Here is a 13,313-nt window from a genome sequence, read left to right as displayed (position 1 = left end):
GGTGAAATAAATGTCGTACTTTTTAAAAAGATACTTTTTTGTCTTTTTTAGAGCGTAGGAAAAAGAAAAAATTCTGAGTTACCACGAGGAATCGAACGTGAGACTCTCTCGGTGTGAACAATGAGTTTAGTCCACTGCCGAGTAAGGCGTCACGCAATCTATCCTATTCCCAGAAGAGACTACATCAGCATAGTTTCTACAGCTGAAGCTTTGTTATCTTGATCGAACCCAACTCTGTTAGGGTCTTTAATAACTTAACATTGCATTATAAATTATAAACCGAAAAAGCACATCCTAAAATGAAAGAAATCGCGCACACTTAACGTTCCTATGAAAAACATAGGCTGCCAAACAGTTTTACCTCTCTTGCCTAGGACGGTGTACAAATTTTCTCTCGTAAAGGCTCTTCAAACGAAAAGATTCTTCTCTTTCAGTATTTTATCAGGTAGATTCACTACTTTAATTTTTCAGGTCCGTTCTAACATTTCATTTTAAAGTTTGCACCATGGTACTGAAATGTATGTTTCCAGAGTTAATCCATCTGTGTTCCGACAATTAGAGCCCAGACATTTACGCAAATTGCAATCACGACCGTAAGCAGTGTTTCTCGATATTAGCGCCTTTATAAGCAGGTGAGCCTAACTGATTGCGGAAGCCATGGGCAAAATTTTACGGCGTTTTTCAGAATTCCTCTGTAGCGATATTTTCGTAGCAATGTTTTCGTGTAAATAAAATTAATTATGAACTACGGAGCACTCCATGCTGACTCGATTCCCGACTTCTCCAGCAGTCATGGGTCGCGGGAGATAAGCATTATCAATGCGATTGGATTAGCTTTACTCTCTAGCGTTCCAGCGCTGAGGTATCAGTTCTTCACGGAACAAGAGTTGCTAACGAGATCTGTGTTTTACTGTTCCAATCAGGATCGAACCTCGGCGTTTAGAGGCTAATTTACCTTGGTTTCGGCTACTGTGAGTTCTTCTGTCGTATTACGCTACTGTCGCAGGTCCCAAGGTTACGGACGGTTCAGTGGAGGGCACTGTGTTTCAGAGTCGTGACGAATCGTAGTTTAGGTGCGCCCCATCCCCAGAGTTTCGCGCTGCACACCTAAAATTTTTTCTTCATCGATTTTTCCAGTTTACGGCTCGAGTGATGAACCTCGCTGAAAAGCAGTGACTGCTTGTGGTCTATCGGTTTCTTAGGAGAAGAACATCAGAATTCACAAGTCTAAATGTCAGTTCCTCGCAAGGGATTCAACACAATCACATATCATCAACGCAGTTAAGCCGTAATGGTGATCGACCGCTTCCTTCAAGATGTTGGTTTTGAAGAATTTCTGTCACTGTTTATTCCCCCCACCCCTTCGATTAACTGCGGGTAGGGAATGTTAAATATGTATTTTGATTGCAACGGGAAACTAATTTTGTTTGCGTGCCCCCATATTCGTACAGCCACAGACGTCCTTTAATCCCATAATCACCCTGAAACGATTATAAAATATTCTTTAATTAATCTTAATAAACACAAACGCAGCATCAGGAGAGGGGATCTCGTTTATTGATGCAGGATACAGCGAGCGTTACATCGTTACAAAGAAATTACGGTAGTGAATAAAGTTGACAGAGACGCCTTTGAGTGGCTCTTGCATGCAAAAGTTACAAAATCTTAGATAGCCTGGTAGCCTTAGGGATTCATCGTACCTACAAGCACGCCTAAAATGCCTGTACAGTTAACACGAATCATACATGATGAACATACTTCAGTGTTATTAGCAAAACGTTACAGAATATTTATTGTATTCCTTCTCTATCTGAAGTCCGCCTTGACGTAGCGTCTGGCATCGCGGGCTCATAAGACAGAAGGCAACAAACATGGTGGCAACAAAGCAAGTGAATGAAGGTAAATGAATCAGATTGTTAGGTTACAGGGATGTATCTTCCCATTTTATCAATCATTTCTTATCTTGTTAACTAAATGTGTTTTTTCCTTTGTCGAGCGTAACGATGACAATCGCTGAATTGTCGAAGCATTCGGCCCAAATTTGTTATAAACATTTGCAGTGTGCTCTCACAATATTTAATTCTTCGCCCGCTAGAATATCGCGGTATCTGGTGTATATTGTTAATCTTTTAATTTGCTGTGAGCCAAATATCGATCTGCAGAAATTGTGGGTTTGTAATATGTTTGCTCTAGTATTCCTCGAAAGAACAGTGGAAAATCTGATATCTACGAATCTAATCTGAAAAGTCAAGATGTAAAATTAAACGAAGCTCGAAATTTATATCTACGTGGCAGAAATAAATCGTGTGGTAATAAATGGTGTTTATTCAACTGTGCTTGAACAGTACCCTTTTCAATTCTACTGTGCTTGTCTCCACTACCGAAGTAACCGCCCCCGTCGACCATGACCCTAATTATTGAAATCTCTGCCGTAGAAATAATTCTATATTTTTTTGTAGTAATCTGTAGTTATCGTGGACATCTAATGCTTTTGTTACTAAACAAAGGGTATATTACAGAAAACAGGGTCGCTAATTTGCATCTTATTGAATAAGTTTTAGCATTATCATTTAAATTTTGTAATCCCTCATCGCCATAGCCTTGCAATTGGCAACAAGGTGAACTAAGAGGGCGATAGGCCAGTATTTCATGGTTGCTCCTCGATGAGGTTAGGTACCTGAATTTTTGATAATTTTAGCTGGAGTTTAGTACAGATATTGTTATTGGGAACTTGTTCTTCTGCTCACAATTAGTTCAGGAAGGGAAAAGATAAGGGGAATGATTCACTGCACCATATAATAACATACAAACTCATCTGTTCTGAGCTAAATTACCTACAATATTACTTTATGCTTCCATCAATCATTATCACGTTGGAGAAACAAATTAGATCAAAATTCTCTCTTCCTTCTTTGATCTTTTGAACTCATAAGTCTGTAAGTCTGCAGCATGCTTGTAGCTCAAAATGGATTTTTTTTTAGTATAGGAGTTTCCACTCTGAGATAGCCTTCTCCACCAAGGGATACATTGATTAAAAGTATTAATTTTGTTATTTCCTGGGCCTCTGTGCAATGAATCAAAATATTAGCCCATGCGCTCACTCCCAAGATCAATACATAACTTCTCTGCACAGATTGCTATACTTTTTTTATAATTTTTGCTTTGAGAATTTGGTGTTAAAATGAAACTATACCTTGTAATTGATGATTATCTGTGCTGAATGATGTGATTTTGAAGAATGTACACTGTAATAATGGTCATGGAATTCATCATTACACCCTTAAGTCATTCATTCTCCTCAGGTGCAGAAATTTTCTTTAATATTCATTTTCCCTTTATTTAATCATTTGATTCTCATCACCATTCTGTGCAAAATTGTATCAAATCTGTAAAGAGAATGTTCTTTTTTATCACTGTTGGGTGTGAAAAGGTTAAAGTGTTAAAGTTTACTTCAAAGGCTAATGGTTGGCTTGATGTCACTCTTATCATTATTTCTGTTCATCACACAGGTAGTGGTTGGTGTAACCTGAAGTACATTAGTCTCCTCACCTTGACAATACAGAATGCTTCTCTTATTCTTACGATACGTTACTCACGCACCTTGCCTGGAGATATGTACATTGCTACAACTGCCGTGGTGTTTGCAGAAGTCTTAAAAGTACTGGCATGTTTGTTAATTATACTTGCCCAGAAGCGGAGCTTTCCAGATTTTTTTGATTTGCTATATTCATCAATTATTGGACAGCCGTGGGATACACTGAAACTGTCTGTTCCAGCACTAATTTACACCGTACAGAATAATCTACAGTACACTGCTATTTCAAATCTGGATGCTGCCACTTTTCAGGTATTAATCCTTTAACTCCTAAGAGTGACCAGCATCTAATTTCTCCTTACAATATTGCCACTAAATCACACATTAATTACACGAGAATAAAGGAAATGATCACCAACTAAAGAAACTCTGATTATTAGACAAATTCTCCTTGTCAGCACCTTAGTAAATGTACAGATAACTGTATAGAGAATATGAGTACTGATGTTAGAGTGTAAATGGTTAATTATTGGATTGTACTCTTACCCATTTTCATTATTTTCCTTATTTGTTGATTGATTTGATAACTTTTCTTTTACATGGTTAAAAAATTCTGTGCGGAGGTGGAAGAAAAAAATACATCAGGCCCAGGTTGTTTGAAGAACGAATAATGCTTTCCATTGGATAAATCTCTATTCAGTGAATAATGCTACATGTTTTGCTATCACATATCCGCTGGGTAGCGATTTATCCATTGGATAACATTATCCACCCATTATACAACTGGGCCTAGTAGTGCATTAGATGATGATTTATTTTCTTTTTGGTTTAATTGCTGACTGAAGTGATTTCAGAGACTGTACACTGTGATAATAGTCATGGAATTCATTACACCCCTAAGTCAGTCATTCTCCTTAAGTGCAGAAATTATCTTTAATATTCATTTCACCTTTATTTAGTCATTTGACCCCTTAGAGTGACTAGCATCTAAATTCTCCTTACAATATCACCACTGAATCACACATTAATATCATGAGAATAAAGTAAATGATCTCCAACTAAAGGAGTTCTTGATTGTCAAACAAATTCTCCTTCTCAATGCCTTAAAAAATGTATAGAGAACAGAATGGAGAATATGCATCTTGATGTTAGAGTGTTAGGGATAACTCAAATTTTTTATTATTGATTTTCTCCCATTTAGGTGACATATCAGTTAAAAATTTTGACAACAGCCCTGTTTTCAGTCTTCATGCTCAACAAAACTCTTGTGAAACTTCAGTGGCTGTCTTTAGTCATGCTCTTTGTTGGAGTCTCAATTGTGCAGCTGCAGCCAACAGGTGGAACTTCTTCAAGTGATAAAGATAACCAGTCTGTGGAGACGGCACAGCAATTGAAAGAATCTCAGAGCCCACTGCTGGGTTTGGTTGCCGTTATTTTGTCCACACTTTGCTCTGGATTTGCAGGTTAGGCTATAACCCTTTAACTCCCATGAGTGACCAAGACAGAATTTCTCCTTACAATATTAGTACAATATCAATCAGACAAGTGATAAGAATAAAGAAAAATATCAATTAGGGGATAATAAGTTGATCCAATACCAAATTCTCCAAACTAACATCACAAGAATTGTATGGCAGACAATGAGGAGAATTTCTATTAAGATTTTGGGAGTTAATGAGTTAAAGTATGAAATAGTGCATACAGTGTACCATGGAAATTTTTGTAGATTTAACAGATTTTGAAGATTGTGACATAATTCAGGTTCCCAGTTTAGAAAACCCCATGCAATACAACATTGCAAAAAAAATTGATATTTCCAGTCCAGTAACAATAATAAAGAAAAACCCTGCATGTATTTGAAAAACATGTATGTAAGCTGACTCGCACTAAGTGTATAATCTTTAGCATAGCCTCCATCTGTACAATGCAACAAGTAATAACATTTTAAAATAATTCAATATAAACGAGCTATATTGAATGGAACTACAGTACATAAATATGTCTTATTTGAATCCTTATCTATGGCTAAGAGTTCACCCTTCATGTAGAGGCAAGATAGCTCCAAGTTTTTTTGTTTTAACTGGCAAACCACCAACTTTCATTCAAAAATTTTGGCAAGTATTTGGTTAAAAAATGTTCATAAGCAGGTGCATCCTCTAGCTGAGCAAGGTTGGAATCAAAGTCATAAGAGTGTTTTCTCTGATATTCCCAAGAAGTCACATTTTTTTCAGAGATTTTGTTGATATGATTACAAAATTCAAATGTATTTGACCTATAAAAAATATTGATGGGTGTATGTGTTTACTATACAGCAGGGATTTTAAAACAAGCTGGTGACTGCCTGAGTTTCACCAGCTATTTAATGGCATAATGACGTGTCACTGGTTACTCGGGTCAAAATAATTACCTTTTGGCCTTTAATGAATTTTTAACAGTCACCTACTTTTGCTGAGTCTGATGCCTATTTCAAAACATTTTGAAACCCCTGCACATGGTATTACTCATTGTTGCTGCATTTTGGTGCTTTTCCCTGTTGTGTCTTAGGTGTTTATTTTGAGAAGATTTTGAAAGGTTCACAAGCATCCATCTGGATCCGAAACATTCAACTGGGAATCTATGGAACAGTTATTGGCCTTATTGGAATGCGTGTCAAGGATGGTGACAAGATTGATGAGAAAGGCATTATGTTTGGATATTCCACCTTGGTTTGGATTGTAATCTTTATGCAGGCATTTGGTGGGCTTCTGGTTGCTGTAGTGGTGAAGTATGCAGATAACATTCTTAAGGGCTTTGCGACATCATTAGCAATTATTGTTTCTTGTGTAGTATCTGTGTATCTGTTCGACTTTCATGTGAGTGGACAGTTCTTGTTTGGTGCTGCACTGGTTATATCAGCTGTACTGTTGTATGGAAGACCACAGAATCAAGCTAAGCCAGGGAGTGAAAAACTGACTGCTGTGGCAAAAGTATAACTTTGTTGTTCACTGCAGAATTTATGGCAAGGGGTGCCAATTTTTTTCAGAAAATTGGGCCACTGTGCAACAGGGAAATACTTACATGTGTATTGAATAATACAAAAAACTTGTTGATATGTGATATACCACAAGGAAATCTCATACTCAGTTCTTGAACAATGAACAACCAGGAGTTGAGTTCAATACATGCCAGTCCTTATTCTGAAATAATTGCTGTTATTTTTGTCATCATTGTTCTCATCAACATCATTTTCGTTATCATTATTATAGTCACTACATCATTATTTTTATTGTTGCCATGTCATCACCAGTCATTGAATGTCTTAAATTCTATTATCATTTACTGTTTATTATTAATGTTAAATAATTTCCCCAGTTAAATTGGTTAGCCCCATTTTGAAACAATACTAGATTTATTGCAAAAAAATTGTGGCCCTCCAATTGAAATTGTTTTCAACAGAAAGAATTATTAATTAGTAATAATTTTTACTCTTAAGATATCATAATGGTTATTTTCAAGGTGTGTAATTAATATTGAACAATTTGTGTTAAGTATTGGAAATAACTCACAGATTACTATTAGGACTATTTGAAAGGATATTTATTTAAGTCAAATTAAGTTATTGTGGGTTTTTACTAGGTTGAAGCAAAATTAATATTGTTTGGAAAATGGAAACAACTGTTCATTTAACCTGCAAGTGAAAAGGCTGTATATAGAATAAACCACTTGTAATTGGCTATGTTTCATGGACAGACATAAGCACTGCAGTGACTATAATACATTAAAGGTATTTTGAATTTTTATCTCCTTAGTTTTTCAGAGTAGTCAATCTTACAGAGGCAAGGATTACCAATAAATGTAAAAAATGATTGTAGAATCCTTGTTGACCATGCCCCAATCTTTGAACAGATTTAGTAGTCCACCATCATGGTAATATTCTTAAAATTCTATATTTAATAAATTCAACACAGCATCATTTCTTTAATTAATAGCATTAGTTGCTAATTCAAAGTGAACACTGACTCAAGGAGGATATTTGTTTCAAAATGACACCCCTTAACCCTCAAGATCTGAGTATTAATTCTCCCCTTCATTTGATATGAGGGTGTGGTCTTCGATCAAGATAACAACTTGTACCTGACAAGTTTAAGTAATCTCATTACATGTTTGGTGGATAATGTATGGATGTTATAAGGATAAGTTAAATGTTAACACTTTAACTACCACGAGTGACCAAGACAGAGTTTCGCCTTACAATATCAATACAATATCAAACAGATGAGTGATGAGAATAAAGAAAAATATTAATTTGGGGATAATTAGTTGATTGAATACTAAATTCTCTGAACTAACACTGTAAGAATTGTATGGTTGACAGTAAGGAGAATTGAAAATTTGTTCTTGGAGTTAAAGAATTAATCACTCATAGTAGTTAAAGGGTTAAATAACTGACTAAAATCACTGTTAGTAATTTATTTTATTTTAAGTTTTGCTACTTGTGGATCATGGGGTACTATGCTTTTGGGTAATTTTTCTTCCATCTGTGGTATTTTAACAAGGGCAACTCTTGTTACTTAAAAAATAGGTTATTTTTTTCCCCAAAATACCAAACTTGTTGAACACATGTAGAGTTTCCATAGATTTCCTTCTTTTTAACAACCTAAGTTATGATAAAGATATCACAAAGAATATGTACATTGGTTTTGTCATAGAGATAGTAGAACAACTTCCAAACAGACATGTGCACCTTACACCAATTGTGTTATGATCATGTGGAAAGATATATTATGATCATGAGGTATTTTTGTCAGTATGGCCATGTAGTAACTTGTGTGTGCAGTTGTTAATGATACCCTGTTTTATAGGGTCTTTATATTAGGAACTAAGGTGAAGCATGAATGGATTAAACTGTGATCTGATGTACTGTGTTGGTTTAAGTGTTCTCTCCACTTCTATCGTACTAAACCTTGTGATGATAAGAGCTCATTAGATTTCAGTGCTACCGGAGTAGGGAGAAGGGGGTGACAGAAGGGGGCCTATCACACCTTCAGGGGTGTACCCAGGATTTTCCAAAGGGGGAAGAGGGGTCACACAGTTACTCACTAGTGTTCGCCATCTCATCTGAATATTATATGTTGTGTTCTTAAAGAAAGACTTGCAAAGGGGGGTCATGATCAGCTCCCCCCCCTCCCCTTGTTGCAACCGTGAGCTCCAACTGACACTCAACAGGCAACTTTACACCCAGGCCTTTACCTCTCAATGGGAAGGAAGGGGACAACTGGAAGTAAGTTGTCTGCTCTTTGTTTACGTTGAATGAGTTGCTTCCGTACCTTGCTCTTATTCCTGGCGCACTTTCTATTCCTTTATCACGCCAAATATGGCTACAGGCCACACAACCCTTCTCAGATGACTCAAAAAAAACGCATATCGAACTTTTCATTGCAAAATACTTACTTGACTGTTGCGTGACGACTTCACGGACTTAAATCATGGCCGATCACTGAACGGTAAATGGAGGTCTCGCCCCGTAGAAAGTTCGCTCCCTTTCACTCTTGTGCAAGAACATAATTCATTTTCTATCCAAATGGTCATATAGTTACATCAACATGCTGTTTCTTTTATCTGAGTCAAACTGCGTGACTACGAAAGCACGCTAAGTCACTTTGAAACTAGAAGTTGCGGAGGACGAGGTCCAACATTGAAATTGGGGCCCAGTTTCAATTTACTCTGCCACGGCAACTGAAGAGAAAGTGTTACAAGTAAATTGCGGAAGTAGCGAACGGAGAAGACGGTGAAACGGCATGTCTCTTTCCAGCCTTCTTAGGAATCAAGGAAACAAATTTTTCCGTCAGGCTGGAAGTTTAAACGCGGATGAATCACCGCTGCAAGCAAAGGATCTATATGAGCGAGCACTTTCTTGCTACTACCAGGCAAAAGATAAATCCGAGAACCAGGAGGAAGAATGCTCTGCTGCGAAGAATATCGGCAAAGCTGCATGGAAGATAGCCGATATTCTCACTAATAAAGAGCCGCAAGAGAAACCAGATGTTATCATCTTTTATCTTCATGAGGCCATCAAAGCTTTGTGTAAAGCTTACAACATCAGTGAAGAGTGGAAAGATGACGAGTGGCGAGGCGAAGTATTTGAAACAATTTGTGCTTGTTTACAAGAGGTGATCGATGCTTCAGAAGCCTTCGTCGACACTGATCAAAAGATCGCACAGCTTGAAAAACTTGCATTAATTACTAGTGTGGACGAAGCTTCGATCGACGTGCACATGAGTCTAGCGACACTTTATTTTCACGATGGTACGACCAAGTTACAAAATGGCGACTACAAGAAATGCCTGTCTCGGATGACCGACTGTTATCAACCAATTGAAGAAGTTAAACGGTTATCGAAGCGCGGTGATGCCCTCAGAATTAACTACGAGATGTTGAACGAGGCTAGAGTGTTAGAGAAGGATGTGTTCTTTCATACTTGTGCCGCTAAATCCGTGCAAGCACGAATGATGGGAGAGAAACTTCTTCAGAGCGCCTTGTTGGAGCAGGAAGCACTGCAAATGACTCTGATCTTTGAAGTTATCGACTGGTTTAAGCAAGCTGTCGTTCTCGCAAGAAATGTGGAGATCGAGCAAGAAGCTATTGCCGAAAGTCGCTTGGGTTATGTCTATGACAAGGTCCTGAGGATCACCCTGCGAGCGAAAGCCTACTACACCCATTGTTTTGAGTTGGCAGAATCATTAAAACCTCGCATGTTCACAGCCTGTCAGTGGTACAAAGACTGCACAGCAACTCTGCTGAGATACCAAGAGGAAGCGAAAAAGAGGGACGAAGAAGAGAAAAGCAAGGAAAGGTCAGGTTTCTTGGAGGAATTGTCACAAGAACTGGAGGAAATTAAAGACCACAAAGATCTTGCGGTGGAGTTAATCAAATTCTTGTACACCAACTATCCACCTAAAAATCAATCTTGGAAGAAACCGAGCGAGGACGAAATGGAAGATTGGGAAGAATTGAAAACGACCTCCAAAGCATATAAGAAGCTTCTTATCAAAGCTCTCGCCGTTTATCATCCTGATAAAGTGGATGAAGGAGTCTATGGAAAAAAGTGGAAGGTACTGTGTGAAGAAATAACAAAAATGCTTACATTTCATTACGAAAGCACGAAAATAGGGTCTGGCGATTAGAGGAGACTTCAAGTTGTACGTTAATTTGTTATTTGTAGGACTAGCTAGGACTAAAATTTTTCCAACATGGTATGCCTTGAGATCAGAAGATGATCGCTGATAATGAAATGTCAGTCGATCGCAAAAAAAATTAAAAAAAAACGTTTGCAACATCAACTTCCATGACAGCATCAGATAAATGAAATATTTCAAATATTTTACGCATATTTACCTTTAATTTTTTTCTGCTACCAAAACAATCACAGCTTGAAGCGCAGAATGTTTCTCTATTATATAAGAATGGAGTCATTTCTTTACGTAATTAAATGTACTGACCACGAAGAAATTTAGTAGGATAATGAGAAAATAGGATGTTTAGAAATTTAATTCCTTTACATTGATTTAAGATGTGGTCAACTGTTATCACAAAAGAAAAACAAAAGAGATGGACTCTTGTCCTAACGTTTTATTGTACATGTCTAAGAGACCCTGGTAGATGATTCATTATTCAAACTACTGTTAAAGTGGAAGTCATTTATACAGCTTTAACTCGGAGTAATTTTTACAAAATAAACTGATTTCGGGAAATTTAACAATGTTTCGCCGTCAGTGTTTGTCAGCCAACTACAGGTACGTAGAGTGAAAAGCTTCGACACTGGTGAGGGTCCAGTCTCAGCAACGCGAGCCGGTGAGATATTTGCTCGGCTCTATCGCGTTGTATGGCTTTTGATAAAGTGAAATGAATTTTAAATTAATTTTAAATTTAGCAGGCTTTGTTTTCCTCGGAAACGTATCTGATCACCCCTTGGAAATAAATTAAATACAGGAAGTAAAACGACGACAACTTACAAACAAAACAAATTTACTCGAAAACTTATTATTTCATCCATATTCTCCAGTGATGATTATGTTAAGGCCTATTTACACGGTACGACTTTGTCGCATGCGACAAGCTTACGACAGGCCTACGACATGACTTAGGACAATTTACACCCGCACGACATTTTCACCTACAACATGCCAAAATCGCGTGCAATTCCACTCGTTTCGGCCGCGGTCATTGTTTCAATAATTTGCAAGAGAAGGAAAAGAACCTCTTCCTCGCTCCACAGTGATATCATATTCTCTTTTTCCTCATCTGAGAATGTATTTTTCGCTTTGGAAGCAGTCTTCGACTTTCCGGAGGCGACTTCCTCCGCCATTTTGACGCAAGAAAATTTCACCTTCCTCCCCTACTCAGTTTGTCACAAAATACGTCATTTTCTATTAATTTTTGGCTACGATTGTCGCAGCGTTTTAAAACATGTTTTAAAATCCTACGACATTTTTCGTGACATGCACGACAGTCGTAAGCGAGTGGTAGGTTTGATTTACACGATACAATTCGTGTCGTAGGCCTGTCGTAAGCTTGTCGCATGCGACAAAGTCGTACCGTGTAAATAGGCCTTAAGAATCCCTCTTGACCGTTTATACCCCAACATCAGTATGCGCATTCTCCTCGCTTTTTTCCATACGTTTCCTAAGGCGCTAGTAAGGAGAATCTGTTTCACCATCAGGGACTTCTTAAGTTAGTGATCATTTCATTTATTCTCATGATCATAACATGTGATTCATCAGTGATATTGTAAGGAGAAATTAAATGCTAGTCACTCCGAGCTGCTCCTCGCAGCGAAGAACACTACTGAACTAGTAGTTGAAAATAGGACCTGAAAAAAATTCAGGCCTGTACGGGATTTGAACCCATGACCTTTGCGATACCGGTGCAGCGCTCTTCCAACTGAGCGAACAAGCCAACTGGGAGGGTCCCAACCGTTAGCCGTAAAACGGCCAAAATATTTAGCCGTTAGACGTAAAAAAAGTTAACCGTAAAAAGTATCTCTGGTGGAAACAATGGAAAGGTGTTAACCGTTAGCCGGTAATTGGCCAAAATTTTAACCGATAGCCGTAAAAGCCATCACCCCATTGAGACCCTCAACTGGGAGCTGGTCAATATGTTGGGTCCAAATAAACCATCCAAGTGATGAAAAATGATTTTAGAAATATGAAATTTATATATTTGCACTGTGGTGAAAAAACGAAAGAGAGATCTTAGAAATTAGATCGCCATAAACATATTTTTCTATACGGCTGCCTCAATTCTGATACTCAGAATCACGTTTATATACAATATTGGTTTAAAGAAGTCGTGGACTTAGACTGCAATTAGCTGAGCAAAGAAATAATTAATCTAAATGACGCATTTATTATCATTAATTAAAATCTAATTTATTACTTTCATATTGTGACGTAGGTTACTCGACACTTCGATTGTGGGTAAGTTGCGACAAGAAAAATGTAGCAATGATTCGCGAGCGAAAATGAGAGTACTTCGGATTGTTTTACTTATCTTTGCATTTGCCTTCCTTGCTCAAGGTAAGTGACGAATTTCTGTGATGATTTAAAGTTCGACACGCGCTTTTGAAAACTTAAATAGAAAACAACGGAATTGAGTGCGTGAGATACAAAACAACTGCCCACATTAACGAGGAAATCTGGGGAAGTGAAACTCATTAAGTTCTCTGAGCGCTGGCCACAAGTGTGAAATTTAGATCCCAAAACCAATGTTGAGCCGTTGAAGTTTTCATTCAGTTATTAAT

At 37.6% G+C, this 13,313-nt stretch overlaps 2 protein-coding genes across 2 annotated transcripts; both read left to right on the top strand.

Annotated features, from left to right (window-relative positions):
* The first annotated feature begins 1,865 nt into the window (after window positions 1-1,865).
* LOC131798749 (UDP-galactose translocator) lies at window positions 1,866-8,434 on the top strand. The gene is made up of 4 exons (XM_059116417.2): window positions 1,866-1,899; window positions 3,510-3,847; window positions 4,737-4,998; window positions 6,080-8,434. Exons 1-4 carry the CDS (start codon window positions 1,872-1,874, stop codon window positions 6,505-6,507), a joined length of 1,056 nt encoding a protein of 351 aa, XP_058972400.1. The 5' UTR covers window positions 1,866-1,871; the 3' UTR covers window positions 6,508-8,434.
* Window positions 8,435-9,273: 839 nt separating this feature from the next.
* Window positions 9,274-11,339, top strand: LOC136277057 (uncharacterized). The gene has a single exon (XM_066158691.1). It carries the CDS (start codon window positions 9,313-9,315, stop codon window positions 10,696-10,698), a length of 1,386 nt encoding a protein of 461 aa, XP_066014788.1. The 5' UTR covers window positions 9,274-9,312; the 3' UTR covers window positions 10,699-11,339.
* Window positions 11,340-13,313: the final 1,974 nt, after the last annotated feature.

Source organism: Pocillopora verrucosa, chromosome 11, assembly GCF_036669915.1.
Source record: "Pocillopora verrucosa isolate sample1 chromosome 11, ASM3666991v2, whole genome shotgun sequence".
In the NCBI taxonomy this organism is placed as follows: Eukaryota; Metazoa; Cnidaria; class Anthozoa; order Scleractinia; family Pocilloporidae; genus Pocillopora; species Pocillopora verrucosa.
The sequence above is the reverse complement of the archived record's forward strand: the minus strand, read 5'-3'. Positions and strand labels throughout refer to the sequence as shown.

What these genes read in the sequence shown, in the direction of transcription:
- LOC131798749 (XM_059116417.2), top strand. Translation starts at nt 1,872, where the DNA reads ATGGTGGCAACAAAGCAAGTGAATGAAG. An exon ending in AACAAAGCAAGTGAATGAAG is followed by an intron (nt 1,900 to 3,509) that starts GTAAATGAATCA and finishes TTCATCACACAG; the next exon opens with GTAGTGGTTGGTGTAACCTG. An exon ending in ACTTTGCTCTGGATTTGCAG is followed by an intron (nt 4,999 to 6,079) that starts GTTAGGCTATAA and finishes GTTGTGTCTTAG; the next exon opens with GTGTTTATTTTGAGAAGATT.
- LOC136277057 (XM_066158691.1), top strand. Translation starts at nt 9,313, where the DNA reads ATGTCTCTTTCCAGCCTTCTTAGGAATCAAGGAAACAAATTTTTCCGT.